The 25,567-nt window shown below is 44.5% G+C and overlaps 2 protein-coding genes across 5 annotated transcripts in view; one reads left to right on the top strand and one right to left on the bottom strand.

Moving 5' to 3' along the window:
• LOC149872517 (uncharacterized) overlaps nucleotides 1-25,567 on the top strand; it is a 73,160-nt gene that overhangs the window by 37,802 nt on the left and 9,791 nt on the right. For all 3 annotated transcript variants that reach the window (XR_016439657.1, XR_016439656.1, XM_090030712.1), the window contains one exon: nucleotides 14,671-14,728. Coding sequence is in view for 1 of the 3 variants with exons in the window: in XM_090030712.1 (XP_089886838.1) it covers nucleotides 14,671-14,728 (58 nt within the window). In the remaining 2 variants the exon portion in view is untranslated. The remainder of the gene's footprint in view (nucleotides 1-14,670; nucleotides 14,729-25,567) is intronic.
• Nucleotides 1-25,567, bottom strand: part of TFAP2D (transcription factor AP-2 delta) — a 53,388-nt gene that overhangs the window by 5,973 nt on the left and 21,848 nt on the right. For both annotated transcript variants that reach the window (XM_090030699.1, XM_090030690.1), the window contains 2 exons: nucleotides 18,445-18,586; nucleotides 11,042-11,155 (listed from right to left, as the gene is read on the bottom strand). In XM_090030699.1, the coding sequence (XP_089886825.1) occupies nucleotides 11,042-11,155; nucleotides 18,445-18,586 (256 nt within the window). The remainder of the gene's footprint in view (nucleotides 1-11,041; nucleotides 11,156-18,444; nucleotides 18,587-25,567) is intronic.

Genomic DNA, 25,567 nt, shown 5'->3' on the forward strand with positions numbered 1-25,567 from the left:
TTTTTAAGTGCTATAAAGCTGTGCACTTCTGTTAAGTCACAGCAATAAAGTGTTTTAAATGGTGAAAAAAAGCATCTTCTGTAAACTTCCTGAATGCTTTAACCCCTGGGCTACCAAGTCATGTTCCCTTTAAGCTGTTCTCCTGAGCCCATAAACCTTGCACTCTTGCCTGCTAAGTGGTCCAGCAAGAGGAGTAGGGGGTGCTTCTTCCTTTCCCCTCCTTCTCCTATGGCTTCTGCCTATTCTACATGCTGGTTAGGGATATCTATGAGGAAGTGAGAGATGTGGGTTTGCATCCTCTTAGGCTGAGTTGGGTTAAGAAAGCATTGGGTTAAATGCTCTACTTACATAGCTATCGAGCAAAAGGTATGCAGCAGCACCCCCTCCAGTAGTCAGCTAAGTGCTCACTCTCAGAAGAAACACTTGCTTGCTTGGATCTCAAGTGAATGGAGGTGCCTACCATGCAGCCTGGGGCTATTTCTACAAGCCTGCACATTCTCTGAAACACACTTTGGAGGTGTCCAACTCTCCCCATTCCCTGTAAAGGTTCTCCAGTGATTGTGGAGAGGCACTGAAGTGCCTAATTGTGTTACTGGAGTTGTCATCCTGGTGACAGAGGCCTAATTCTGATATATTCCAATACTTAAGTACAGGCATCTAGGTGCCCAACCTAGGTCTGGACCTAAGTGACTTCTTCAAGGTTTCAGATGCTACGGTGGAATTCAAGTGTCCAGAAATTAGGCAGCGCACCACTCAATGGATCCTTGTTGGAAATCTCTGGATTTATCCTGCAAAGATGTGTAGGTTTTTGCATACCTACCAGTGCGAATATTAAATGGCACCTCAAGGTAACCCTACAAGGTATCCCTAAAAGGATTTTATAATGCCCTGGTTGAAAATCACTGACATGGACTAACCAACAGAAGGAACGGTCTAGGTGACATTTTTATGGCCTCACAATGTACCAAAAAAGTGAATTAGGGGTTTAATCTTAGATCCACTAAAGTCAATGGGAGCGTTCTCATTGACTTCAGTGAAGCAGGGTTTTCCTTTATTTAGATGAAAAAAAAATCCTTCAGTTAAAATATATTAAAGGACCACTCTTGCATTTCTCTCTCTTTCTGCGTCTGTCTGTCTGTCTCTCACGCACAGAGCTCCCACTGAGTTCAATAGGTATTTTGAGTCATCAAGGAATGTAAGACAAATCTATTTTTAAAAATATACTGCATGATTTTTATCTTGCCAGTGCCTGCCTGTCTGCCTGCTTTCCTGTCTTTCCTCATGCGAACAGTATTTTGAAAGCTGCTGTCACTATGTTATCTGGGCTCTAAATTACAAATTGGAAATGCTGAAAGTTTGCTAGGCTGCTATTACCCCATATATTTCTTTAATCTGAGATAAAACATTGGCTTTCACTTTGCTTTCTTTCCTTATGTGCAAAACCAGAATGTGCAGTAGAATGCTCACCTACTGGCTGACATTGTGGAAACCTTTTAGGAACATTTCCTTTCTGCTAATATAATGCTGTTCTTTCTTCTAATTATTTCCTTTTTAGTGAAAATGCACATAGTTATGTTGGACTAACAGAGGGCACCTGCAGCAGGTCCAATGGGATAAATCCTGGGCAAGTGTAATTAGGATACATTCTCAGCAGAGCTTGAACATAGGACCTTTGGGTCCTAAGTCTCTACTGCTGCAGCTAAATGACATGCTCTTTATTACACTGGCAAAGAACAGGAGTGTCAAACAAATCACTGGCCCATTGAGTCATGCAGGAATGAAATCAGGAAGGCCAAAGTGCAATTGGAGTTGCAGCTAGCAAGGGATGTGCAAGGTAAGAAGAAGGGTTTCTGCAAGTATGTGAGCAACAAGAGGAAGATCAGAGAAAGTGTGAGCCCCTTACTGAATAGGGGAGGCAACCTAGTGACAGATGATGTGCAAAAGGCTGAAGTGCTCAATGGCCTTTTTTTACATTGGTCTTTACAGGCAAAGTCAGCTCCCAGACTACTGCACTGAGCAGCACGGTTTTGGGAGGTGAGCAGCCAACAGTGGTGAACGAATGGGTTAGGGACTATTCAGAAAATTTGGATGTGTACAAGTCCATGGGGACAGATGAGATGCACCCAAGTGTACTGAGGGAGTTGACCAATGTGTTTGTAAAGGCACAGGAAAGTATCTTTGCAAACTCATGGCGATTGGGAAAGGTCATGGATGATTGGAAAAGGGCAAATAAAGTGCCCACTTTTAAGAGAGGGAAGAAGAAGGATCCAGGAAACTACAGACTAGTCACCCTCACCTCGATCCCTGGAAAAATCATGGATCAGGTCCTCAAGTAATCCATTTCTAAGCACTTGGAGGAGGAGAAGGTGATTAGGAACAGTCATCATGGATTCACTAGGGGCAAGACATGTCTGACCAACCTGATTGCCTTCTACAATGAATTGACTGGCTCTGTGGATGTGGGGAGACCAGTGGATGAGATATACCTTGACTTTGGCAAGGCTTTTGGTATGGTCTCCCACAGCATTCTGGCAAGCAAGCTAAGGGAGTCTGGATTGGATGAATGGACTGTAAAGTGGATAGAAAAACAGCTGGATTGTCAGGCTTAAAGGGTAGTAATCAATGGCTTCATGTCTAGTTGGCAGCCAGGATCAAGTGGAGTGCCCCAGGGGTCGGCCCTGGGGCTGGTTTTGTTCAATGTCTTCATCAACAACCTGGAAGATGGCACAGAGTGCACTCTCAGCAAGTTTGCAGATGACACTAAGCTGGGGGAGTGGTTGATAGTCTGAAGGGGAGGGCTGGGATTCAGAGAGGTATAGACAAATTGGAGGATTGGACCAAAAGAAATCTCATGGGGCGTGCCCAAATGTGCACTCACATACCTTTTCCTGGGGACAAATAGCAATGGCACATATTTGTGCTGCTGCTTGTTGCCCTCAGGGAATGCCCCTGAATGTGTGCTCTGGTACGGGGCAAATTGCCCTGGGTGGGGTAGGCGAGGCTGGACCTAGCAGCCCTACCTGGGGCCACTGGGGCCTCCTGGGTCTGCAGCAGTGATGATCCAGGTGTGGAGAGCCTGGTCAGTAGTCAGAGTGTGGATCTGGCCAGCCAGGTTCTGGTTTCAGGCAGTGCATGCGGCTGCCATATGTGCCATGCAGCTATTTTTCTGTACACAGTTTTTTGATATTGGGCTTTCCCGGTATCTAAATTTGGCTCCGTGAAGCAAATATGCAGTGTAGAGAACCAAATAGCGTGCACAGAGTGCATTTTTGGTGCTTGAAAAGCCTTTGAGGCACTGCAAAGTGCACATGAGCACTCATGTGGACATGCCCATGAGGTTCAATAAGGACAAGTGCAAAGTCCTTCAATTAGGATGGAATAATCCCATGAGCTGATACAGGCTGCAGACTGACAGGCTAAGCAGCAGCTCTGCAGAAAAGGACCTGGGGGTTACAATGGACAATACGCTGAATATGAGCCAACGATGTGCCCTTGTTGCCAAGAAGGATAACAGCATACTGGGCTGCATTGGTAAGAGTGTTGCTAGCAAACTGAGGGAAGTGATTCTTCCCTGCTATTTAAACTCGAAAGCTTGCTTAAAAATTTTTTTCCAACTATTTAAGTTGGCCTAATAAAAGATATCAGAGTCACCCAAAGAACCTTGTATTCCTATTCCCCTCTATTCTGAAGTAGTGAGCCCACATCTGGAGTACTGTGTTCAGTTTTCAGCCCCCTCCCCCCCCCCCCACACACACACACGCTACAGAAAGGATGTGGACCAACTGGTGAGAGTCCAGCAGAGGGCAATGAAAATGGTTTGGGGACTGGGACACATGGCTTCAGAGGAAAGGCTGAGGGAACTAGGCTTATTTAGTCTGGAGAAGAGAAAACTCAGGGGGGGATTTAATAGCAACCTTCAACTACTGGAAGGGTGTTTTACAAGGAAGATGAAGATAGACTATTCTCAGAGGTGTCAGATGACAGAACAAGAATTAATGGTTTCATGTTGCAGCAAGAGAGGTTTAGATCAGGTATTAGGGAAAACTTTCTCACTAGGAGGGTAGTAAAGCACTAGAATAGATGACCGAGAGAGGTTGTGGAATTGCCATTCTTGGAGGGTTTTATGACCCAGCTAGACAAAGCCTTGGCTGGGATGATCTCACTGGGGATGGTCCTGCTTTGAGCAGGGGGTTGGACTAGATGTGCCCTCCTGAGGTCTCTTCTAACTCTAATTTTCTATGATTGTAGTTTGGCTTGTGGGCCCCTAAAAGGGCTAAAAATTCAAGGGTTGGGTAAGCTGGGATGAGGTCCACCGTCAACATTTGGAGCATGGAGCCTCGCTGGGGTTGCGTATTGGCAGCTGGAGGGAGTGGCAGGGGTTGGTGATGGCAGGGTTACCAACCATCAAAAATTCATAGGCAGTCTGTAAAAAAAAAAAAAAGCTAAAAGCACTTGCCTGTAAATGTTGCAAAAGTTTTGAGATATCTATACATTTACAGATGCATGGCAGTGCTTCTCTCATTGCTGATGCCCATTGGGACCTTCTGATGTTTCAGGAAACACTTCGAGTACTGTGTGTGTAGGCGGAGGGATTCCTCCTCACTTCATCTCAAGAGGTGAAGGAGGAAGGGCAGGATAGGGCCTGGCTGGCAGAAAGCATGTCCCAAGTACACGGGCTGGGGCTTGTAGCATGCCTGTCCTGTTCTTAAATTCACCCTTGCAGGAAGATGCATGTTCCACTGCCTCCCTCCAGCCTTCTACATGGAGAAGTTCACATTAGCACCAAGGAGGGGAGGATCAGGCTATTTACTGCTGCAAGAGATATGTATTCAATGCTTTTGGGATTTTTTTGTAATCCCTGACTTCTTGTAGGGGAGGGGATTAAAGTGCTCCTGTGTCTAAGACCTATACCAATAATGTGCATTTTTATACTTTGCACTCCCTTCACATTATGTACATTCTGGTACTAATACCAGTTGTTTGTAAAAAAAAGTTTGTAGATTGTCAGTAAAAAAAGAAAAATCTGGACTGGCTGCTCCCCTGTCTCCACGTGCCAAGACACGGGCCTCTGCTGTGGTTCATGTGGTGCAGCCACTAGAGAGCCATAGAGGGCCACATCGGCTTATCTTCTGAGCGAATGTTGGATCCCATTTCCTTTCGGCTATGGACATGAATCCCAGGGACTTGTGTAAACCAAAGCCTCACCTCACTTTAAAAAACAGATTATGGAATGGTTAAATCCAAGTAGGATTCAAATCTATACACAGTGTAACGCATCCCTTAAACCATGGCCATGCCAGGTTTGTACCATGCCATGCCATGACCATGCCAAGTACCAACATTTGCTGGATGTCTAATCTCTCCCATAACTTATAGGGGTCTTTATTATTTTATTATGTCTTCATAATTCATAATTCAACTCGCTCTCCTAACTGTCTTCATAAATTAGTCACAGTGTGGTCTTTTTAATGCGTATGGGAAAGCCTCACCAGGCCTTTGAACCTGCCTCCTAATTTTCTGGGACACAAGACAAATGCCAAAATACAAGGGGAGTCTTGAAAAACAGCCCTAACCACTGATCCATGCCAAGGCAAAACCAGCAGCCCATAGTTTCCCAGAATGCCATGGGATGGGCATGGGTATGCTGCAGAGCAATGATGGATGAGCACAGAGAGTTAACACACCATCAGACATATACCTACAACTGCTGACATGGTGTTTTCTGTATTCAGGTCAGAGAGGAATGTCACAAGGCGGTAACGCAAGCTTGGTCATGTCAGTAGTGAGACTATAGTTGACGTCTATCTAGTACAATGGTCTGAAACTCAGCAGTTTCTTGACTCACTGCGGGTTTCTTTGAAGCTTTTTCTCCCTTTCAGACCGTGTAAGCCTGCAGTTCTGGGGTTGAGCAAGCCTAGCAACTCCAAGTCCTTTGGCGGGCCCTCACTTAAAATTAGACACATGCTTAAAAACCTTGATGAACTGCGGCCTCACAGAGCAACTCCACTGGCTCATCTCAAGTTTATGCATTAAAGCATAGGAACACAGAAAATAACATATGGTCCACCTAACATGTGGTACGTCTAATTCTGAATCAGCTTTCTGATGTTAGCCGATGACAGTGGCTCGGCAGCGCTACGTTGGATAGCACTACAGAGGAAAGAGACTTGGGGGTCATCATTGACCACAAGATGAACATGAGCCTGCAATGCGATGCTGCGGCTAGTAAAGTGACCAAAACGCTGGCTTGCATCCATAGATGCTTCTCGAGCAAATCCCGGGACGTCATTCTCCCCTTGTACTCAGCCTTGGTGAGGCCGCAGCTGGAGTACTGCGTCCAGTTTTGGGCTCCACAATTCAAAAAGGATGTGGAGAAGCTTGAGAGAGTCCAGAGGAGAGCCACGCACATGATCAGAGGTCAGGAAAACAGATCTTACGATGACAGGCTGAGAGCCATGGGACTCTTTAGCCTGGAAAAGCGCAGGCTCAGGGGTGATCTGATGGCCACCTATAAGTTTATCAAGGGTGACCACCAGGATCTGGGGGAACGTCTGTTCACCAGAGCGCCCCAAGGGATGACGAGGTCGAACGGTCACAAACTCCTGCAAGACCGTTTCAGGCTGGACATAAGGAAGAATTTCTTTACTGTCCGAGCCCCCAAGGTCTGGACCAGTCTGCCAGCGGAGGTGGTTCAAGCACCTACATTGAGCACCTTCAAGAGTAAATTGGATGCTTATCTTGCTGGGATCCTATGACCCCAGCTGACTTCCTGCCCTTTGGGCAGGGGGCTGGACTCGATGATCTCCTGAGGTCCCTTCCAGCCCTAATGTCTATGAAATCTATGAAATCTATGACAAATGCTTCATTAAAAGGCACAAAAACCGCTGTAGTTGTCGGCAACGGATAACATTATTTCCAGGGAATGTTTTCCTCTAATTCCCTATAAAGAAAATGTGGATTCTATTATGTGCATAGCAGTTTATATCCATCCACAAATTCTTGTTTATATTCTAATATTTACAATTTTGGACATTTGAATTGACTATACTGGGTCTTTTTTGAATCTCACTAAAGCCTTGGTCTCACTGCCATTGCGTAGCTATGAATCCCACACGCTATTTGTTCACTGTATGAAAAAGTTGTTTTTTTTCATAGTAGTTTTGAAGTTTCCATCTTTAAGTTTACTTCAGCATCCTCTCTTTGGCTTATGAGACAGAATAAAGAGAGGCTTCCAAACAACTTTCTGCATTCTAATTATACGTGAAGCTTGATGAGTTTTGCAAGATTTTCCCCTCAAATAGGAAATTGCTCAAAGTGGATGGATGGATGGATGGATGGATCAGTCAAAGGATAAACACATATCTATATTTGCCCAGATGTTCACAAAATGTTCCCAATAACATTTTAACCTCAAATAATGACCTAATGGTCCCATTGCAGTGAAGGAAGCTGTGAAATCTAATATTCCTTATTATATAGGAGGGAGAATTTATTACAGGAAATATTCTAAGAGTAGAATATAGGTGGGTCACCACAGTCAGTATCTTAATCTTGTCAAAAGAGTCAGATTTTTTATGAATGCAAATAATTGTGATGGCAACTTTATGTCTCATCTTGAAAGCATCTGATGACATAGGCTGTAGCTTATAAAAGCTTATGCCTTTTTGAATGAGTTAAGTGCTACCCTGCCCTGCCTTCTGTCTAGAAAATATTACGTTTGTAGAGTACCAAGCACACTGAGGATGCTCAGATTATAAATAATACTATCAGTTATCTTTAGAACCAGAAGAACTGCAAACTCATTTTTTTAATTAAAAAAATATACCAAGTCTATTTATTCGTCATTATATCACTTGACATTATTATTTTAACATATAGGTCATTTTCCCCCTGGCATAAGTGAAACCTTTGACTTCATTAGACTAGAGACTGCTTATATCAAGTAGACTGCTTGTATCAATGATTTTGCCCAGATAAATATAGAGATCTATATGTACCAAACCCCCCATAAAAGATGGACTAAGGCAATGTGCCATCAACAGCATACATTTTGGAGAAGAGGTACCTTATTTGACACAAACAGCTGAAGCATGTAGAAAGCCTTTCACAGACATTTGGTCCTTCTAAGAAAGGCCAAATGGACTGGAGTTATTGGCATTAGCATTTGGCCAGAGCATCTGACCTTAGATCTCTTGAGCACATTTTCATAAACTACTTCCTGTCCTTGTAATGGCAGGATGCTGGCAGGGCCCCTGTCCCTCTGCTTTACCTGTGGTAAGTTAAAGGGTGTTTTTGGTGTTTTGGCCATTATGCCTGGCATTTGTAGCAGAGGATTGTTGCCAAAGTTTTTAAGAATAAGTCAGGCAAACACTTGTCTAGGATGGTTTACTTAGACAAGTGCAGGGGGCCTGGACTAGACAACTTCATGAGGTCCCTTCCAGCCCTGCCATTCTATGAATCTATTATTCTATTTGAATAGACCCCTATTTTGAAAGCCATTATTATGAGATCATTAGTGGACAGTAGAAATCAGATCTTTGATTTTATATCTAATCCCATATGGGACTCCCCAGAAGCCCAAAGCCCATCAGTAGCAGGTAAGAACATGGGCGGACTGTAGAGAGCACAAAGAACACCTCGGCGTGCTCAGCACCACGCCTTACAACGCCCGATTTTAACCTTGGAGGTCTCCCATCTGAAAGAAGGTCTCCCACCTACACGTCCCATTGTGACATGTAGCAAGCTCACAGCCTGGGATGAATTCATTGCACACCACAGGAGCGATGAATAGCATTAATACAAAAATGAATATATTCATTTTAAAACAAGTGGAACAAATAAGGCTAGAACTCATTAGCCAACGTGTCTATTCATTATACATTAAGGGACTGAATCTCTCATTAATACAGAGAGTTTGGGCTATAATTGATGCATTGATCTGAATTCCTAATGTTGAGAGTTGGGTACCAGCAATACCTGTTTCCCATACTGATAAAGTGTCTTTCTGCAAGGATAAACAGCTACTTACCTGTGACCACTAGAGGGCACAGTCACACTCAAAATATCATTTTGGAAATAACCTGGGAACAAAACCTGGCCCATATTTCATGTAGATCTGTATCCAGATTCCATCCCAAATGTTCAGGGTGTCTGGATCCAGGAGTTGGTTTGGCCCTTTATAGAACCGGGGGCAAAATTCAAAATTACACCTTAGGTTCTGGTTACTAACTCCAGAAGCTGGGAAGTGTATGGTAAAAACCCATAACTCCAGTAATTAAGAGGGACTTTCCTACTTCCTGGGCTGGCTTGGATGTCCAAATAATATCCAAACAAGAAGGCCAAAGACAGTCGAGCATCAGTCAAGGTAGTCCTGCATTTAGGCCCTGATGCCCCACTTTAAGCTCATGTGTCATCTCACTGAAGATACTGTGTGACAGGAAGCACCTTTGTGAGGTCAGGGCCTCCTCTCATATAGGCCCAACCTCACTTCTGTGGAGTACAACATTGGTTGGATGAAACCCTTACAGCGAATGCCCTTCCTTGTTTAGTTCCCTGCAGAGAGCCCAGAGCTCTCAACCAGAGTTGGAATTGCAGTTCCCTTGGAGTAAGGCAGAGACAGAAAGGAGGGAAGCCAGATAAAATGGCCTTCCAAGGTGAGACCTTTGATATTTTATCCGTTTCTTCTATTTCTTGTCTTAAAAATTTCTTTAATGTGCAGAACATGGTGATTCGCTCTACAAGCTCTACCACAGGTCTTGGGCAAATGACTTAGTGGTGGATTTCCAAAGGCACTTAGCTGCCTAACAATGCCACTAAGTACCTAGTGGGACTTTTAAAAGCCCTGAACCAATGTTTATAACGATAGAGTCAGACACACAAGGCAAAGGTCCACCCAAACCTAAAAGGCCCATCGAGCCAGCATTGTTTGAAGTTCATTAGCCAAGGGAACACTGGGGAATGATGGGGTTAGCATCACATATGGTCCTTCACTCCCTAACCCCAATGACAAGGTGCCCATCTTAGAGCCTGGATGATTTAGGCAGGGATCAGCACAAGTCTAGATGAAGGCTCAAACTATGCCTCTCTGCTACAGCAATGAGCTAGAGGTGCTCTTCCACTGAATACGTCAGCAACTGGCTAATAAATAGTTCTGGAAATCTCACTAGTTACTGATTTGTCTCTTCATGTGGCTGACTACCTTTGAAAAGCTAGCCCTTAGTTTCTCTGTACCGCACGTAAAATGGAAATAATAGCTCACTTCTGCCACCTTTGGTCTATCTATAACCTTTGGTCTATCAAGTTTTGGGGGTGGACCCAGTGAGGCCCTGACCCAATGCCTCGGTGCTGTTCTCTGTAGGTGTTTTTGTAGATCCTAGGGCAGGGGTGGGCAAAATGCGGCCTGTGGGCTGGATGCGGCCTGCCAGGCCATTTTATCTGGCCCGCAGGGCCCCTAAAAATTTAGAAATTAATGTTTATCTGCCCCTGACTGCCTGTCATGTGGCCCTCGATGGCTTGCCAAAACTCAGCAAGCGGCCCTCCACCCAAAAAAATTGCCCGCCCCGTCCTAGGGCCTAGGCTCAGAAATAAGACGTCATTGTGTCTGAACACAGTGAGCCTAATTCTATTCCACCCATTAGGCGTGTAAGTGGACTTAAGTGCCTACGTGTTATGATATTCCATCCTGCGCAAGGCCCTGCAAAAAAAGTTAACCAAAAATGACTAGGTCCTCCTCCTTGCTGCTATTTATTATTTAATCTTCGGGCTTAGATGCTGGCATGCTTTTAAAACAGATGCATTCATGGTTTTCAGGACTTGAAGGAATATAATTGCATAACCAATGCCTAAATCCACATGCACAATAAAATCTACCTAGAGCCTTTCCCTAGCATTGGAATTTTGCCTTCCATATATACCAATTCCTGTACCAGAAATTCAGTGCAAAGAGGCTCCCAACAAGCTCTCCAGAGTCTCTGCTATTCAGATAACCACAAATGCATCTTCCTTTAGGAAGTTGTTGCACACATCACTTCAATGATCATACCTGAAGTGTGTTAAATGTCTCTGGATATCAAGGTCTAATATTGGAGTTGGTCTGGAGGATCCAAGAGGTGATCTGTCTTGACTCAGCAGGTCCTGGAATTCTTTACATATTTGCCTAAAAGAAAAGGGAATCATTTAAAAAGGGCTTGACAGCCTTCTCGTAACCATTACATTTTAAAACCTCTTTCACTCAAGCTCTAAACCAGACATATTTAACAAAGTGGAATGATAGAAGATAGTCTACCGCAGGAATATGACCAGAAACTGGTGCAGGATGTTGCCACGGGATCTTCACCCCAGTCTCTCTGAGGCCCTGTCTAAAGCAGGAAAATAGGTAATGTTTGAAACCTGGTTAGCTTCAATGACATTAATGTGATTTTCCATCTAGTGTAAATGCAGGCTCATAAAGTGTCTGAGATGATGGAGCAATCAGTTGTAAAGGTGTAAACAGGGCCAATGCTACAAGCCGGGTTTGGTTTAAGGCCTGTTAAGTCAACACTTAACATAGCCTATGTCAATGAAGAATTTGGATGGATATTCTACTTGTGTGCAAGATGACAACCGCTGTGTAGACCGACTAATTGTTCATCTAAGGGCTAACTTGCTCTCTACTTATTTGACAGCGCCGTGCCTCCATTTCCCCATCTCTCCAATGGAGACAGTAATAGTGTACATGCCTTGAAAAGTGCCACCATATTTTCTCACATAAAATATGCACCCCTCCACCCAGAAAAAATGCTGTTGGCAATTGGGGTATGTGTTATACCCAAGAAATTCTGGAAGAACAGGTTCTGCCATTTAGTGGTTGAAACTGAAAGTAAACTCTTCAGTGATCCACAGGCAGCAGAACAATGAGCAGGTTCAGCTCCCTAGCTGCCATTATTCAGATACATAGTACAAGGACTCATCTTATTTTCTTCATTCTGCCTTTAAAAAAAAAAGGCTTGTATTATATTCTGGCGTGTGTTGTATGTTAGAAAATATGGTGTATGAAAGCAGGGTGGTAGTATCACTGACCAGCCACTAAAGGGAGATGTACAAGTGTTAAAAAAAAAATCTCATTCTAAGGCAATGATTGACTTCATGGGTCATCTACAATGTTTGCAGATGGGACCTTCAATGCCACAGCTACCTTAAGCTAAAGGGACAACTCCAGTAGCAGTTTGGATAGCAGTAGACTGCTATCCTCTCAGCTAGTGGTCTCACCTAGTCTAACTTGGGCAAATAGGTACTGGAAAGTGAACCCTTTTTTTTTTTTTTAGGGTTGTAACTCCGAGAGACAGCCCTGGACATACAGCAACTCCAGAACTGGGAGCATTCAGCGTCACTTCCAGTTTTGGTTAGAGAATAACCTGGAAGGATGTGGGCAGTGGGGTTCCGCAGGGCTCGGTCCTCGGGCCCGCACTGTTCAACATCTTCATCAGTGACTTGGATGAGGGGGTAGAAAGCACCCTGTTCAAGTTTGCTGATGACACTAAGATGTGGGGGGGTGTGGGTGCACTAGAAGGGTGCAATAGGCTACAAGCTGACCTTGACAGGTTGCAGCGGTGGGCGGATGAGAATAGGATGGGGTTTAACACTGATAAGTGCAAGGTGTTGCACATGGGGAGGAAGAACCGGCACCACACTTACAGGTTGGGGAACTCCCCTCTTGCCAGCACGGAGACGGAAAAGGATCTTGGAGTCGTCATTGACTCCACGATGAACATGGGCCGGCAGTGTGGGGAGGCAGTCAAGAAGGCCAACCGTACCCTGTCATGCATCCACAGATGCATCTCAAGCAGGTCCAGGGAGGTGATCCTCCCCCTCTATGCGGCACTGGTCAGGCCGCAGCTGGAGTACTGCGTCCAGTTCTGGGCGCCACACTTCAAGAGGGACGTGGACGATATGGAAAGAGTTCAGAGGAGGGCCACTCGTATGATCAAGGGTCAGCAGGGCAGGCCTTATGAGGAGAGGCTACGGGACCTGAACCTGTTTAGCCTCCACAAGAGAAGGTTAAGGGGGGACCTTGTGGCCTGCTACAAACTGGTCAGGGGGGATCAGCAGGTATTGGGGGAGTCCCTGTTCCCCCGTGCGCTGCCAGGAGTGACCAGGAATAACGGTCACAAGCTGGCGGAGGGTAAGTTTAGATTAGATATTAGGAGGCGCTACTTCACAGTCAGGGCGGCTAGGGCCTGGAACCAGCTTCCAGGGGAAGTGGTGCAGGCTCCTAGCCTGGGGATTTTTAAAAGGAAGTTAGATGAGCACCTTGCCGGGGTCATCTGACCCCGGTGCTCTTTCCTGCTAAGGCAGGGGGTCGGACTAGATGATCTACCTAGGTCCCTTCCGACTCTAGCTACTATGAAACTATGAAACTATAACACTTTAGTGCGTTGCTGTGGGTGGGCTAATGAGCTGCCTGGCCCGGGCACAATGCCACACCAACCAAGTGGGAAGGAACCAGAAGCAACCCCTTGGCCTGGAAACAGTATAGTTACAAGCTCACAGTAACCTGTCAGAACTGTACTGTGTCTTCTGATTCAAAAGGATGCTGCCTGACAACACGGGAATATTACAGGGGTCAGACCATTTTTCCAAATTCAAGACAAAACTCTCATCATGGGGACTCTTCAGGACACAAGGGCAGAGTCCTGAATTCCAGGACAGCCCTGGAAATCTCAAGTTGTTCATTTGTTTTAGGGCAGGGAACCTGGAACTGTTAGATGACTTGTTCAAAGGATCGCATTGATGCCAACTCATAGCCAAGTCAGTTATCTATCCCTTTTCTTGATAAAGTTATGCAGGCATTTATGTAAAGACAGCATATACTTTTAATGAATCTGCCTCATAGAGGGAAAACAAATCCTTTTCACACTAGCAATTAGTCAAACACAGTGGCTTACAAATGCTCTCCTGCATCCAGTAGGCCTGTCCGTGGTATTTTCCAGGCCCTTCTTCCAAATCCCATCTATTGGAAAGGCTCAGCTTAGATGTTGCATTTTAACTGTGGAAAGTACCAGAATGGAACCAAGTGCTCAGCTAATCTCTCTTCCTTTCTGGCATGGTAAGAGTACATGAAGGAAAAGAAAGACACCCTCATGTTATAAATGAAAACTAAGAAAAAGCATCAGCTCACTTCGATGACTCTTTCCAAGGAGCTGAAAAAAAAATGACACTAGGGGTTCCCCAGGTACTTGCTCTGGGAGACTGCATCATCATATTACCATATTTTCCCATATATAACTATACCTTTTCCCCCTAAAGCTGGTAAAAATGGGGGTGTACGTTATATGCCATACAAATGTATATCCACAAGTCTGGAAATTTGGGAGTGGGGAGTGGTGGCAACATTAATTGCCACAGCTCTGGGAACCAGGGCAATGAATACCGGCACAACTCCCCACAGCTAAACACCTGGATTCATGGGGGGCTCTCTGGCCAGATGGCATCGCCCTGTGCATTGACCTGATCTGTTGCTCATCATTCACAGGAAACCATTTTATTCAGTTAATTCAATCACTTTTGCCACATGTGGAAAAGTTGGGGATAGACTGTTGCTTCCTCAAATTTTCTCTTAGTTCAAGATGTGAATTCAGGTGATAAGCATTGTGTTCTTAGTAATTCTAATTGCCTTCATTGATACAAAAACAGGTAGGAAGGAAGGCAGCAAGGAAGACAGGAAAGACAGACGGACGGACGGACTCTCCAGGTAATGCATTCAAATGATGGCTGTGCGATGGAGTGGAGGATATAGAAATGATGGCCAAGCTTGCAGCTGTATACAGGGTGGTTGGCTGCTCTGAGGGACTCTACAGTGAGGTTGGCTGCTCTGAGGGTCTGACATTTTTAAAAAAAGGGAGCCTTTAAGGAGTGCAATCTGGTCATGTGCAAATAATTTAGGTTTCCACAAGGCCGTTGTGAAGCTCTGATGTTGTAATGGTTTTCATCAGTGTTTAGAGAGTTCAAAAAGCCCAGCAAGACTCTGATATGTTGATATCTTTTAAACTTGCTTTCATATCTACAGCAGATACCATTACTATGTTAGGCTACTTCCTCCCCACTTCTAGATAGTTGTATGATTTTCAAGCTCTGTAGAGTCTGGTTTTCAAGCTCTGCAGTTATACTTCAACATGGTTCCCTCTTCGAGGAAATGGATGGCTTACAACTTTCACTAAGACCCTTCACCTGTAATGCAAATATAGTCACCTATGCCTTCCTGATTGTCGCTGGGTAGCACCTCACTGTGGTTATTAGGACAGGGGTGGCCTTTTGTTCTGTGTTTATGCTGGATGAAACACAGTGGAGATCTACTCCAGAACAGGGGTTCCCAATTGATACAAGTCATAAATCAGAATTGGCAAGATTAGACACCGAAGTTTACTGCCACAGAAGAAACATCCTTTCCCCCTTGAGTTGAAGGAGACTCTTCAATATAAGCCTCATCATATGAAATACTGGTGCTTTACTATGATCCTTATTGCAATGGCGCCATAAGAAATGCAGCAGAACTTTCCAACTGTTTAGATTTTTTTTGACATTTCAAAAAAAAAAAAATCAGTGTTTAGATTATTCTTAATTGTTTTAAAAATGTATTCCAAATGATTAAAAAAAAATATGTAGACTGCCTTTAGAATTCCTTGGCCATTTTTTCCTATTCACTTTTTTTTTTTTAAGAAAGAAAATCTTACCAGGTCTGTCAAGGACAGCCAGTTCTGATTCGGTCCACCAGAGGGCAGTGACAATGCATCCCCACAAACACAAGTTCATTCGATTCCTTCCTTAGATAAAGCATGTTTTTGTGTGTCTGCTGCACCTATGCGTTTCAATGTAATTTCTGAGAGCAGCACAACTATGCAGAGCTGCCCCAGTTTCATATTCTTCACGATGGACTCTAGCATGGTGACTAGGTCAGCCGCAAGGCGAGAACTCAAAGTTTCCTGCTGCAAAAGTGTAGGCCTCAGTGCTAAAAGGTGACTGTTTGCTGTTAGCATAGCTAGGGAGGCAACATTATATTACAGACCTGTATATGATACCTGACACTGTAGCATGTGGGCACCCAATAATATGAGAACTGGGATCTGCAGTTTACTAGTTCTAACTCCACCCAGCAGAGGGCAGCGATAGCATACACTCTCGCCAGCCCATTACACAACATTAGTCATTTTGTACAACTGTGCAATAAATGTTAGCTTTACTTTTTTAAAGATATTGTTAACTTGAGGCCACTAGTTAGTATTTTTTGCCCATGGAGGAGAAATATGATATATTATGTCTCTGCAAATTAGCAATTTATTTGTTAAACTTTAGGCCATCTTTACATTTAGAACTTCTATTTCCCTTCCCTTCTACCTATTTTTCCCTTGCGGATGTATACACGCAATGTGATACATGAGTTAGGTTATAACTGGGCCTATGCATTGGTGCAAGGGCATTCAATGGAAAAGATAGCCACTGAGAGCCTTCAGATAGCCTACCAAGGGTGAAGTGGGCACAAGAGGGGATGGGATGGTAGATAGGATGGGAGTAGACTGGACAGATACTTAAGTATTCCCTTGTGGGCCATCCAGCAGAGTTAATCCCGTCTGGGGAGGATAGTAATTTGTTGCTGACATAAGCCAGTGACAATTTACCATGTATTTGCCTAGAGAAAGGAGAGAGAAGGGGCAGGCCTGAGGAGTGGGGCTTCCTGAGGCTAGTCCTCCGGTGACACAGCTCACAGAGACCGCCCTTTGCCGGGGGCTGTGCCTGGAGGCACAATCTACCCATTAAATACTCCAAGGTGTACACAGCTGTCCATGAGCTGTCCATGAGCAGCTTGGCATTGAAGCAACATCTTCGCTATTTAGTTATTCTGAAATTCATCGGGCTGTATCGGTGCCCGACATGGGAAGCACGCTGCTTATACTCTGCATTCATTTTGTCTCTTAACCTGCAGTTTCACCATGGGCTTACTAGCCTGAATGCACAAATGAGATCCATAGTGAGATCCATACCTATTCTTACCACCCATATGACCCCATGCAGAGCACTGTGCTTCATAGCCCCTTGTGAGCACTAGCACGTATCGTTCTAACATATCTCAGCTCTGCAAGGCAGCAGGGCTTAATAGCACTGGCTGCAGAAGGGATACGATGACATCTGATGGGTGCTCTAAAGGGCTGACAGATCTCCTGTCTAACAGTGCAAGAAAAATGATAACATGGGATGGGCATCAAACATAAGGTCCAACTAGTGTAAATCATATGTCTCCCTTCCAGTAGAACTGTGTTTTTTTGGGTTTTTTTTAACAGCATGGTCTCAGTAACAGCATGAGCAATAGACCTTGGTGACTAGAAAGCAGACTATATATGGTACATGCAGAAACGCTGAGAAAGTTAGGAGTATTAGGTCTTGGGCATCTCAGAAGGGCAACAGATGGATAACAGTGGATACTATGGGTACAAGCCACCAAATTAAATAATAGAAGGACTTAGAAAACAGGTTCCCTTATCTGACAGGGAGGTCGCAGGGTCTGGTGAGAACTGGATGTGAGTGATATCACCTACAGATGTTTAGTGTTTGATACAAACTAGGATGCATAGGCTGTGACATGAAGTGTTTTGCCAGGTCTATAAAGAGGGGCCTGGGACTCTGAATACTATGTACTGAGCTAGGGGCTGTGTTTTGTGCTTGTGCCATGTAGCCAGATAACCTGACTAACACCTGGCTAGCACGCCTGAATGTGCTTGATGTTAATACTGGGGTTGTTTGTGGACCTGGAAGAGTCCTTGTTAATAAAAACCGAGCCTGTGGTCTCTATTACAATGAACGAGGTTGTTAGGAGTAGCAATAGCATATCACAGATGGCATCCTGATATCATGCGCACCGCCTGACGTGACTCACGCTACTTCACCCCGATGGCGCCTACCAGAGTCCGACACCTGCAAAGACTTATGCTCTTCTTTCATTTCAGACAACGTGTAAGCTTTTTTTCAGTTAAGGGCCGTCTCCGACTGCCTCTACATTCTCAACCCTCTTAGGCTCAAGGCACCCCCCAGAAAATGCCCACTCCTAGTTTTCACTTGTTTTTTGACTACCGAAAATAATCGAGCAGTTCTTCTATTGCAAAGAACATCAGGGCAGAATGGTTTCAAACACTATAGATTCCTATTTGAAACCTCTAGGATCATCTTGTGAATTGTGCTTGCACGCCTAACAGTACCAACATTGTGTGGCACCCCATGGCACCCTTGAAAGGATCTTCAGGCACCCCAGGGTCATGTGGCTCCCTGGTTGAAAATCACTGGCTTAGCACAAAGGGGTCCTTATCTTATTTGCTGTCTTTGGACACTATTGTAATACGAATCATAGTAAACTACCAGTGCTCAGTATGAAAAGTATCCAGGCAGATATACAGTGTGGAATACTTTTTTTTTCTTGCTTACTTTGTTGCTAAGATCATCTTTTTCCTTGCTGTTTGCTCTTTCTGTTCCATGTGCTGTCTGGCGAGATGCTCTCCTACTGCCTTGGCTGGGAACTCTGTTTCGCAGGTGTAGCCAAAATCCCTGGCCAAATGTAATGCTTCCCCTGTGGGTAGATAAAGTGGGTCAGTCAGGTCATAGGAAACATTTTTTTTTTCCTAGTCATACCCCACTGGTGCCCCCCAGGAGGAACAACAGGTCTTTTCAGTGTAAGTACATTCCTGATCTCACTGGTGTGAGTGGGTTCACTTTCTGGCCCCTTAGGTCACTTGTGGTTTGCATTACAATGCCACTTAGAGGGGAAGAAGGACATTTTAATAGTGAGCATTTTAGGAGGAAGAACCAGGGTCAATTCCCTGCCCTGCCAGACTTGCTGTGTGACCACAGTCAAATCACTTAGCCCTAGATCATCAAGGGCAAAGATCAGCCTATAACCTGTGTGCTGGGTCCAGCCCACAGAGCGGTCTGATGCAGACCGCAAAGGTCCAATCCAGCATGGGGAACTGGTGGCACAGAGCTGTGCCATGATGCCCATCCCTTCACAGTGCTCCCCTTCACTGCGGAGCGTGACGATGCATTGTCTGCACTCATCCTTGCTGCAGGTGGGGTGGGGATCAGTAGTGAAAGTAAGCACAGGCTCCAGCAGTGGCCTGCAACAGGGGTGAGTGTAGACATACAGTAGCCATTTTGAAGATCTGAGCCTTCATTTCTCTGGGTCTCCATGGGGAGCACTTCCCTGCCTCACATGAGCATACTTAGGCTAAACATTATATGCAGGGAACTGCTTAGCTAACTAAGGGAAAGGAGTACCTAAGTACCTAAGGTAGAAGACGGTGATATATCCAGGACCCAAGTACGATGGCCATCATGCAAACACAACTCAGAGACAACCCCTACCACAGAGATTGCTATCTAAACAGACAAGGCGAACCAAATGAGGAGAAAAAGGAAATATTCTTTTCCTATTTTACAAGTAAGGAGTTGAGGCAATGGGAGCACGTGATTTTCCTGTGATCATAAAGGAAGTCCCAGCAGAGACAGGAACTGAACATTGTGCTCCATCAGCCCAGCCCATCACCTCCACTGGAGATTGCCCCCCTCCATGCTTAATCAAGCCAGAGTGACTTCTTCTTCGGGCTGTATGGATAAGAGTGTCATTACCTCCATTCATGTGTTATGAAATGATCTGGGGGCAAGGGTGTGACTTTTTAGAACTGGTAGTGAAGTCTCTGGGAAGGAGCATGACCATGCAGCTCAGCGAGGTAGGAAAAGATGCTGAGTTTGGGACTGCACTAAACAAAAGACGTTCACATTTTTTTATGCCAAGATTTCCATTCCCTGAATAATATTTAAGCATCTCAGCAAGCACCCAAACTTCCAGAGATGGTCCCAAGGATTTTTGCTCCATTGTAGAAGGCTGATGCAAGTCCTTCCATGACACTGTTAGCTCACAGAGGCTGTATAGAGACAACAGACACCTGGGTGGGCTGCTGAATCTCTCCGCCATAGAGCTTAGAGGAGGCAAGCAAGCTATCTAGGTCAAGGTAAGGGATATGCTGATCAAGTGTGTAAACCAGCTGAAGTGTATGGATAGGCTGGGCATAGTGGTGACCCTTCAAGCCCTAGAACTCAAATAACACCATGGAGGGGCTGCCACAAAGTCCTGCAATGTGCAGGAAGGTGAAATCCATCTCTCCAAACCCATGCAGGTCTCCTTCCCCAAGCCTGGGTGCAATTAGATGTCATCTTTTGTTGCCTTTGTGCCTCCATAAACATTTTTATGGCAGCAGAAAGTGAAAGCAAATAGATGTTCAAACCCTTTGTCATACTGCACATGCCCAAATTCGTAGCTGCAACAAAAAGCTGCAATCATTTGTCCTGCCTGATTGCGGTGAACATGTATTTACTTTATGGGGGGAGACCACGGGCAGCCTGGAGCTGCCCATACTCTCCAGCCTCCCCAGAAATGCCTGCCCAGTTTTCCCCACTTCCAGAGATGAGCCCCCAGTGACTTCCAGGGCACATCTCTGGAAGTGGGGAAAGTTGGGCAGGTGCTGCTGCACAGATTGGTGGAGGTGCGTCCCTGGAAGCAGGGAACACATCACCCATTGTCCTACAAGATCAGCTGGTGGGACAACAGGTGAGACACGGTTCCCCCAGGTGCTGGGACACATCTCAACAGAGGTGATCTGCTTTATTTGGCGATGTCTAGTTCTAGTCTCTGATTACTGAGGCTTTGTGCAGGTGTGTGATGATTTTCACTCCATCTGCATGTCCTTGAATGGTCCTTTTTTAAGTTTATTGACCCCTGCTTTTCCTCAGCTTAATTTGCCATGAAATTTCTCTTAAGTGAACAGTCAGAAGTCCAGCAAATTCCTTGCACCTGAAGGTATAAATCACTCTAATACATTTTCCCACACAGAGTCTGCCACCACATCCTTATTCTCCCTTAAGTTTGTCTGCTAGAGGAACATCTTCAGTATTAGTATGTAATCCCCCATTCTCCAGACATCAGTAAAGGCATATAACTCTTAAGTGCTTGTATCAGTTAAAGAAATGCAGGGTCAACAACTCTGGCAAGCACAATCACTTTTGCATGCAAAGATCGGTGCTTAAAATTAAATCTGACTTTATATGTTAAAAAAAAGTATTTGTTCTGGTTGTGAGATGCAGCGAGGATGCTGCTAAAATGAGCAAAGCAAAGGCCCAGCCACCTGCGTGTGTCTTAGAGTTGGAGGAAGACACTGCTTTCTACTATTTATACAGTGTCCAGGATCAAGGAACCCTAATCTCAAACTGATTAGTTCACAACTTAAGTCAAACCATTTTGTCCTGAAGTTGTAGCTTAGATGAAGGTTTAGGGGGAAGGTTTTTGAGGTTCATGGATCTCTGGTCACTTCTGACCAGAGAGAGGATACATAGAAAAGTTCTAGCTTTGGATTTGGGAAGTTATTAAAAGCATTCAAACATAATTCAAGTGCAACAGTAGCTATCCAAACAAGATAATTTTAGCGAGAGTGACATTATCGCTCACCCACCAAATTCAAACATAGCCCCTTTCTCTGCTTTGCAAAACCCCATGAGCCTGCTTTACGTTGACACCATGACACGGTTCTGCTTCATAGAAACATTTGTCATGTTTTATTTCCACTGCAGGGTAGAATAAAGACACATGTGAAAGCCTTGAGCATTCTTGCTAGATGAAATGATTATCTTCTGGACAGCAATCCCCTGGCCGTAACCGGATCTTTTAGGTTAGGGGTTATTACAATACATTTAACACCTTGATTCAGCAAGGTATGCAAGCATGTCTCGCAGTGTGATTCAAGTTAGGTATGCTCTGTTTCATTTTTCTGCTTGTATTCAAATTCTTAGGAGAATTTGAATACAAGCAGAAAAATGAATGAAAATACAGTAGCTTTTATAACTGCTATTTAGTCATTGAATACACACACCACTATAATTTTGATTTTGTGTCTTGAGTCAGGATTACAGTTGTGGTCGGGTCCTACTTCAATATAAAAAAGGTATAACAGGGCGTGTGCAAATCTCTCAGTGTGGCAGCATATTTTCTAGATAGATCCATCGATTTGTGTATCTGCTATCTAGCTGACTGATGAAATATGATAATACACATACATACACACAAATTATGCAGAGGTGTATATATGTCTGCATGCATTGCATGTATATATGCATACACACACCCGCACATCCGCAGTTTAAAAAATGGTTTAAGAATTATATGTTGCTTGGCAAGAGAAAACTAATTTATGTCATAGGTTCTTTAATTGAGACATGACCTATGAAACAGACTCTTGAAGTAGAAATTTTAGCTTCCAAATATTATACTCTGTAGAGAACGTTTCTTCACACCCTCACTTTGACGATGTTCACATTACCCCCAACCTCAGCATACCGTTTCTTACATGAAGATTTAATTATTTCTTGATGTGCATGCTACTTTTCAGTCTTTACATGGATTTTTTTTTTATATATATCTTGCTGCTTGCCGAGTTCTGCACCCCCTGTCTGAGAGTCTGGTAGATACCTGAGAAACAGACTGAATGAAGCTTCATTAAAACATTTTCCCTGTCCTCCCTCAGTGACACTTGCATAAAAAAAAAATACATTAATAAGAAAATAACAGGAATCTGGAAAACATCAATAAGCTACACTGCTCCTATTGTGCGTTTCATCTAATCTCTCAGTTTCTTCTTTTTTTTACCACCTAATTTTATTTTATTTTATTTTTACCACCTGCTTATTTTAGTGGAGTGTTAAAAAGTGGGAACCCTTAAAAGCCCCCAATTTTGCAATTGATTTTGTGGTTCAAACACACACACACATGCACACGCACAATCACTCCACCCATAGGGTCCACTGCACTTCCCTGATCCAAAGACAAAAGACAGGGGCGGGGATCATTCGTTGCCTCCTGTCAAATCTAGGCCATGGCTTTGTTTGCTGCTACAGACAGCACCAAATGAAAACACTTTCCTGTACCATTTGACAACTGACCAAGACGCTTTGCATGATTGAAAGGGACAGTCGCTGAAGGGGACCTGGCCCAGGCAGCTCTGGAAAGCCCTGCTTCAGGGACCAGACTGTGTACCTTGACAGGCTTCTGCCAGCAGGTTCAAGGAGCATGAAACTCCCCCGAGTCTAGCCAAGACTGAAGGATGCCTCTATCTGGAGTGAAGGCAGAGACAATGTCCCAGGAGGAGAAAGCTCTGAAGTTGAACTTCCTAGCATCTCTTCCTTGCCTTTACCTCCTCTGGCTTTGCCTCCCCAGTACAGCTGCGAGGTCAGATGTGCGTCTGTCCACTCCAAAATGGGAAAACTGGGAGGGGAAGGGATGTGCAAACGAACGGAAGGGATAGGAAGAAAAGTCTAGCTTATAGCAAGCTAGAAGAAAGCTTTCCCTGCTGCCTTTGTTTGTTGGGAAGTGCAGTGCCATGCATCCCAAACAGAAGGATATGGCCAAGACAATTTTGTGTAAAATCCAATTGGGTCTGAGATGAGAGAAGAAAAATCCAGGATTTTTTCTGTCCCTTTTTTTTTAAATTGTGTTAAAAATTCTTACTGCGTGATAATTACTTAGATGATTTCCTGTATCAGAAATCAGGTTTTTTTTTTTCTTTTCCTTGTTAGTACCTTAGTACCTTGTTGTTAGTACCTTATACCATTCTTTTCTCTGCTAGTATCTTAGTACCCCATCCCAGCAAAGGTGACATTTGCACTCCAGCACCCTTCTGACTCCTAGCTCTCTTGGACTAACAAGTTTTGAGTCTGGGAAGCTTCCTCAAAAAGTGACTCTGTCCTGTGTGAGAGAAAGCATCAATGCAGAGGGTCCCAGGGGATGTGAGAAGGGACTGCTGAAGGAATAGCTCATAAATCCTCTATTGTAACCAGCCGCAAGAGAGCACCAAACAGCTACACTTACACTTACGTGCTGTGGTGGTGCTGCAAGCATGTCCTGCATCAATGAGGATGAAGGGCTGTTGCAGCTGCGATGGTCCAGGAAATAAGCAGGAAGTAAGGGTTTTTTGGTGATATCTTTTTATTGAATTAACTGCATTCCTGGAAGAAGTGTTAGAAAAGCACTTAGGTACAAAGTACCTGAACCAAAGGAGGGGTGCTTTGTGCCTGAAAGCTTGTCTCACGCATGTCTCAGTCAAGAAAAAATATCACAGTAAAAACCCTTGTTTCTTGACCTCGGTGAGAAGTTGTGCTTTTGCTACAGTGGACCTAGAAATATTGAGCTTGCACCCTATTGAATCCATCACATTCAGCCAACTTCATTTGTTCTGAACTCAGCCTAACCATGTGAAAAAAAGCCTAACCTGAGCTCCAGGTAGAGGAGAAAGAATAAAATCCTCATCGAACAAACAGACCTGAAGCCAGCCAGCAACTTTCCTCTTCCCTAGAGAAGCTAATCCACAAAACAATCAACATTTCTCCACTCCAGCTTCCACAAAATCCACATCTTCACCTGACCTCTTCCCACCCAAGACGCAAAGTCCTTCCCCAAATAGCAGTGTGATTTAGCAGCATGCCCAACAGCCTAGGGCCATTTCAGAATAAGAGGAGACTTAATTCAGTCCTTTGCTCTGGTACAGATTCCATCTGTAACCATGATCAAGTCATGTATGGCCAGATTCACAAAAGTGTGGGGGTCTCCAAATCCATAAGTGAGGCAACTAAATACCTCCATGAATTTAGGCCTACGTCTCTCTGTGCATCTGTTCCCAGCCTGTAGAATAATGACAATAGCGTGCACCTACCTCCCGGGCTGCACTGAAGAGTGCAGTGTGCTCAGCTGTTACAGTAATAAGAAAAAAAAAATTCTGAGAGCCACATACATGTCTACACACAGAAGTGACCAAGCATGGATGACTGTTGCGAGGTCCACGCGAACATCTTAAAGCCTGTGGGAGTTTAACAAGAATTTGAATTTGGCTATAAAACCAGGGACTGACTTCACATGGGAGGAGCAAATATGCCCCTTCTGTACGAACATAACGTAAGAGATGCCAAGGTCTCTGGCACCAGCGTCCCGTCTCTCACAGTGGTACAGAATGGAGGAACAGTATTAATGCAGGACATATGGACTGATTCATCCCCTGCCCTCCTCTCCTCTGCTGCTTCCAGCATTCAGAGGCCCAGGGAATCCTAATTTTGAGGTTGTTGTAACCCCCTCAATCTCCTCTGGATGCTGAAGTTGATGTGCTGTTCCCATGGAAGCTTCGCCAGGAGAATAATCCTCACAGTGAGGTAGTAAAAGGTGGACATGTAGTAATTGAGAGTAACTTGTGCTAATCCGATACTCCAGGGGGGCATAAGGTGAATATGATTTATATGCCAACAAGGCCAGGTAGATACCTCCAGATATCTATCAGGCAGCACTTGTTCAGCTAGGAGGTTGAAGTCTATTTGGCTTTGCTCCTACCCCGTTGGTGTTCGCTTTCTATGCATATTCTAGTGAACAAGCCCCATGGCAGCAATGCTCCTGCAAATAACTGCTTTTAAATGAATATTGGGCAGAACATGAACTTTGCATCATCAATATGAGTACACTGGGACT

The sequence above is a fragment of the Crocodylus siamensis genome, chromosome 1 (genome assembly GCF_052110815.1).
Source record: "Crocodylus siamensis isolate JL-2025a chromosome 1, ASM5211081v1, whole genome shotgun sequence".
Lineage (NCBI taxonomy): Eukaryota > Metazoa > Chordata > Crocodylia > Crocodylidae > Crocodylus > Crocodylus siamensis.